A 5,742-nucleotide genomic window follows, 5' to 3' on the forward strand; every position below is an offset into this window, starting at 1 on the left:
CTGTACATTTAACAAGCAATCACTGTTGCAGGAGTGTCTTAGCAGAAGTTTTGTTCAACAGGCAGAGAGTGAGGAGGAAAGGCAGGAGTCACGAGTTGCAATTGGGGAAATTCTGACCAAACATAAAGGGTGAATTCTTCTCCTCGAAGGAGGTGCAGCACCAGGACAGAGGTCCAGAGGAGTAACAAGATCTCCACCCTTGGAGATCCTACCCAATTCAGCTGAAAAAGGTCCAAAGACCCCCAAGGCAGCTCTGAGGTTAGCCCTGCTGGAGCAGGTGATTGTGGAGGTTGCAAACATCCATAAGTTCCTTCCAACCTAATCCTTCTGTGAGTCTGAACTCCTGAGATCCTCTAAATAAGCCTCCTCTTACTCCTTCCCCTTCATCAGGGCCACATTTTGAGCCACGTTCCAGGACCCAGCCAGACCCAAGGGTAGACTTTTATCCCCTCGAATGATACCAGTGGAAACGTGAAGATGGGAATTTCCTCATCAACACTAAAAAACGCCACCCGTCCCTCTTCATAATCCAGAGAGACGCGGATCCGCTTGGGAGTCTGGATTCCAGGAAGGAGAGTGCGGTTAGGAGACGTGAGAGCTTGGAAGTGCCCTGCCCACTGCCCCACTGCCCAGATGCCCTCCTCTGGTTTAAACTCAATCTCGCCCTTCCTGTTCACATCTTCTCTAGAGATGCCCACAGTCCATCCTCCTCCATCCACCGCCTCCACCTCCCAGAAGTATCTCCCTGAGGTGAAGCCTTCACAACCCAGCACGCAGCGCCACGGGGTAAATCTCTGAGGGGTGTTGGGGACATCCCGCCGCGTGTCTTCCCGTTTCACACTTTTGCAGTCGTCAGACAGGACGAGGTCACAGTGGGCTGTGTCTGGATCCAGAACCACCCTCACTGTAGGAGAGATGGAGTCAACACAGCAGGGCAGAGCTCGCCTCAGGGGAGATCTTTGCTGGGGCTGCATAAGGAAGATGAGAAAGGGTGCAAGCGACAGCCAGCAGACTGTGACATGGGAAGCTGCACAAAGGAATATTAGTGCAAGAAACAGAAAGTGAAGCAGACAGATGACATCGAGCAGGGAGGGAAGAAGATTGGCAGCAGACCTCCAGGTTGAAAAAGTCCCCATGTCCCTAAAACGCGGCCAGCACTGCTCACTGAGGACCAGGACTCTCCAGATTTGCTTGAAACTGGGGCATTTAGCAAACAACCGGGGCTGAGTGTTACACTCACTGTAAAGCGAGGGTTGGCAGAAGCATCCCCGGTCCCAGCAGCATCACTGTGGGAGGGGAACTACAAGGAAGGGAGATTAAAGCAGGGCAGATGATTCAACACCCTGAAACACCAAACTTTAATTACCTTCATTTATAGGCACCACATATCTTCTCCATGCTTAAAAAAAAAAACAAAACCACAGATGAGAGGTGATCTGAAGACACTTGTGCTGGATTAGCTCAGGATAATGATGTATTCAGACACATTTTTATGGTGTTTGTACTTTCTTTGACAACTAAAAGCATTTTCCTTTAATATAGACAGATTGTAGGAAATAGCTTAAAACCACACAGAGAGTAAAGGAAAAAACCATTTCTGAAATGAGTTCAGAGCTCTTCCTCTCCCAAAAGGAAAACTAAACCCAGGGCATACATGCAAAACCAGATGAGAAGAAAACCCAGCTGAAAAGTTTCACAGGTAGGAAGGAGAATGATACTCACCAAGTTCTTCAGCTTGCTTTTCTGAAAAACAAGACATATCAGCACAAATGGATTGTAGAATATTGATTTGGGTATAATCTTTCCCATAACCACCTACACGTGCAGGAGGGTGGCTTTCTGGCAATGCAAAGCCCTCTCCCACCCCCAGCCTGCAGCTCTGCTCTGCAGGTGATGGTGCAGGTTGTCCTGCTCAAATCTAGGGCAGGAAAAGGTCTCTGGGAGGTCCCTGACCTACAAAGGGACCTGTCACTCAGCATTTCCACCAAATCACAGTGACAGCAGCGGGGGTGCGCAGGGCACTCTCACCCTTCCAGCCCCAACCCCAGACACCATCTTCAACAATCTTTCATTTTTTGACTCTCAAATTCATTCTCTCCATTTCCCCCCAATCCTACAACTGCTTTTTGGTTCACTTCACACTTCAAAAGTGAAAAACTAAAAAAAACCAACCAACCAACCAACCAAAAAAACCCCCAAACACCACTCAATACAGACTCTAAAAAATCCTTTGTAAGGCAGAGGAGGAAGGAGACTCACCGATTTCTGCATCACGGTCCCCTGAACAACAAACAGAGACACACAGGAGTTACTATTTGGCACAGTCCGTTCCCTGGGATCCCAGCTAAAGGGCTGCACAGGTGAGGACAGGCTGTGGTGATGGGGATAGATGTCCTGATTCATACTCTGATTGCATGGATGCTCCTGATTCCCAAGTGAGCTGACCTGTATTTATTTTCCCCATCAATCTGCATTGGCACCAAGTTAGCAAGAGCTCATTTTTTTTTGTAGCCAAAGGACTATTTCTTAGCAATTCCATGAGCTGCAAGCAAACAAACAAATAAAAATATATTGCCTCTTCAAGTGTTTGTTTTTGTGGGGTATTTTTAATTTCTTGGTAATCAAACAATCTACATTTTTATAAGTAAATTCTCGACAGCTTAGGTTCCTGTAATCTTCCCCTAAAAAGGATTAAATTTTCAGTACTATTTCACTAATTAAATTAAAATAGTAGTGTTAAAAAGCATTGACAGACACTCAGGAAAAAAACCTTAATGATTTTTCAGAGTGAATTTTCATATTATTAGTGGGTCAGGGGAGGGGAAATTAAAGTATCTGCCTACAAAGAACATTTGGACGGAATGAGAGGATGAATGAAAAAGTCTGAAGGTTTTCACAGAGGATTTCACCAGGAAGATGGGAAGTGAGACTTACGCAGTGCTGCCTCTTGCATCACTGAAAAGCAAAACCAGAACAGAACATCACCACCAACACCCATTCCTCTTTCACCGATACACTTACTGGGGTGGGGAGGAGACTAAAATTGCTCATGATGGAAAAGCTTCAGCCCAGGAGCTCCTCAAGACCTTTCTTTTCAAGCCTTGTGGAGATCTTGCCCACTTTCCCTGAAGCCACCTTGGGCAGAGGCCAGCGCTGTCTTGCTGGAGACCTGAGCAAGGGCTGCAGATCCAGGCAGCGAAGGGGCAGGTTTGCACTGACAAGGGAGGTGCACAGGGTTAAATTTCACCTTCAGCGCTGCCTAACCACCCTGCTCCTGTGGTTTTTTAGTGCTAAGACAAAGCTGAGGCCCCTATAAAATAAACTGTGCTACCCCAAAGCTTCCTCCAGTTTTGGGAAGAACCTTGAGAGCGCTTTGAAAAGCAAAGTTCACTGTTGGTACAAGATCTGTTCATACTTTCTTTGGTTCTGCAATTATTTTCCTTCAAATTACAACAGCATTTCATAATTTTGTCATTTCATAAATTAATTTCACCATTTCCTACAGCCCCTAGCCAAACCATTTCCCTCCCCCACATCCCCCAGAAATGTGCCCTAGGAATTCATCCATTTGAGGGAATTATCCCATTTCTGGAAAACAGAAAGTAAAACTTACCTATTTTTTTCTCATGTTTTCCTGTGAAGGAAAGAAAGAAATGTAAACAATTTAAAAAATCAATCCCTCCAAAGAACATTGATTCAACTACAACAGGAATCACAGAAAGGCTGTGGGGTTGGAATTGCTGCAGATCCAGCACGACCCACCGCTCCGGCTCCTTTGGGCAAGAGACAGAGGATTTCCCTTCCTTTATTCCTCTGTATTTACCCCCAGCGGGGTCTTGCAGAAGCAGAGGAAGCCCCGCCAGGCCCCCAAAAGCACCAGGGCTGCAAATTATTGCTCCCTTTCTGCTGGGGCTGGTGCACGCTGCTTTAGTGCCCAATTCCCTCTTTCCCAGCTGTTTGGTTGGAGAAACAACATTTCTTATGTTGCCAGAAATTAAATCCCTTGGTCTTTAAGCTCCCGGGCACCACACGTGTCCCAGACACAGAGACAAGACTCCAGGACCACCCCAACATTTTCTAAACCGACTTGTCCATCAACACTGAAGGTGATTGAACACGACAGCTGCCCACCCCCTTCCCAAAGCCCCACCAAGGTGATACCTTTAATTCTAAAGAGATAAACAGTGACAATGAGGAGAGTGACCACAGCAACCAGGACCACGCCCAGGGCGGTCATCCAAGGATGGGGGTTTTGGAAAAAGGGATCTGAAAAATAAAATCCTCAAAGGGGTTACTCTGCAAGCAGCAATGGGAAGTAGAATATTTCCATTTCATACAAGCTCATTCCAAGCAGGTCTGAAACCCAGTGAGGGTGAAAATCAGCTCCTGACTGTATTCCACAAACTGACAAAAAATAAAATAAAATTTTTAAAAGTCAATTTTGGCAATTTATGACATGTCTGAGGCTGATGATGTTTTGTCTGCATACATTGTGGGGGATTTTTAAAGGGAAAATGGATTTATAAATGAATTATTTCTAATTAAATCTTACTTTCTTTTCCTTTGGGGGAAAAAAAATATATATTTCTTTAGGCAAGATAGGATCAGAAACGCAGTAACATACACATTAACTGCAACATCTAGTGCAGAGCAGTATCACCAGGAGAAAGGTACAGGCCCCCTGGGGAAATGAGCTCTCCCCAAAATTGTTCATTCCCAAAGTTAAAAACAAACAGGATGCAGCTGAAAGGCATATGATGCTGCAGTGCAGTTTGGTGGATGGTTAGTCCAGTTCACCACTGTGTCTTGGTTCTGATACATTTCCCCACCCCAAATCCATCTCCCACTAAAGAAGGAGCTTTTCTGTATGACAAGGAAAAAATAAAAATATGTTCAATATATGGAAGTGCTAAAACAAGAGACGACGATTTATTTCTCCTACCAAACCAAAGCAGAACAGGATTTCACAGCAGGTGACACTAAGGGCACAGGTTGGTTTCTCCTTTTTCCTTTGTTTACAGTGTGATGAATGTTTGTATTCAACCCAGGTGGCTGCAGAAACTCTCCTACTCTGAGGGTTGGCTTTTTGCCTCCCTAAACCCTCACTTCGAGTGAGATCGGGTGAATCTGGGCAGCACACCTGCGCCAACGGTGCCGAAAGCCACAGCTCTTTGCACACGCAGCGTGCAAGGTACATGGTGTGTTGGGTTTGGGGGGGGTTGGCTGTTTTTGGTAGTGGGGGAAAGGGTCACCTTGTGAGAGTGAAAAGGTCCCCCCGCTCCAAGGCTGAGCCAGTGAGCACTAGAGAAACGCCTCTGTGAATCCATATTGGTGAGGGGAAGGACTGTCCTGAAAAGAAGGAGGAGAGAACCTGGAGGAGAGGCCATTGACCTGCCTGCTCACCTGAAATGTAAAAAGCTGATCCCTGTTCTTGGCTGTGCGGGACATGTCGGATCAAGCAGGAGAGTTGCTGGTTCGTGCCCCTGGTGAGGATTATGCTGCTTTCCACTGCAAAGAGGCCGCTCTTGTCCTGGGTCACAATTTCGGAGAGGGATGGGAGATGCCACCCACGGGTATCTTGCCACAGCACCTGGGGCTGCGGGTACCAGCCGGCCGAGCGACAGGCCACCCGGATTCCCCCGTCCTGGAAGCGCTCCAGCGCGACGAGTGGGGCAGAGCCGTTGGCTGTGGGAAAACAGAGACCTCCGGGTCATCCCCAGGTTCCAGTATAGGCTGGGGACA

The 5,742-nt window shown here is 46.9% G+C and overlaps 1 protein-coding gene across 1 annotated transcript; it reads right to left on the minus strand.

Annotated features, from left to right (window-relative positions):
- Positions 1-386: 386 nt before the first annotated feature.
- Positions 387-5,685, minus strand: LOC104521643 (butyrophilin subfamily 1 member A1; the record flags this gene model as incomplete). Its single annotated transcript, XM_029083953.1, has 8 exons — positions 387-904; positions 1,367-1,399; positions 1,723-1,743; positions 2,260-2,280; positions 3,121-3,214; positions 3,621-3,634; positions 4,162-4,266; positions 5,404-5,685. Coding segments are annotated over 8 exons (1,088 nt in total), but the record flags the coding sequence as incomplete, so codon positions are not given.
- Between the last annotated feature and the right edge of the window lie 57 nt (positions 5,686-5,742).

Source organism: Antrostomus carolinensis, unplaced genomic scaffold (assembly GCF_000700745.2).
Source record: "Antrostomus carolinensis isolate BGI_N321 unplaced genomic scaffold, ASM70074v2 scaffold30422, whole genome shotgun sequence".
Lineage (NCBI taxonomy): Eukaryota > Metazoa > Chordata > Aves > Caprimulgiformes > Caprimulgidae > Antrostomus > Antrostomus carolinensis.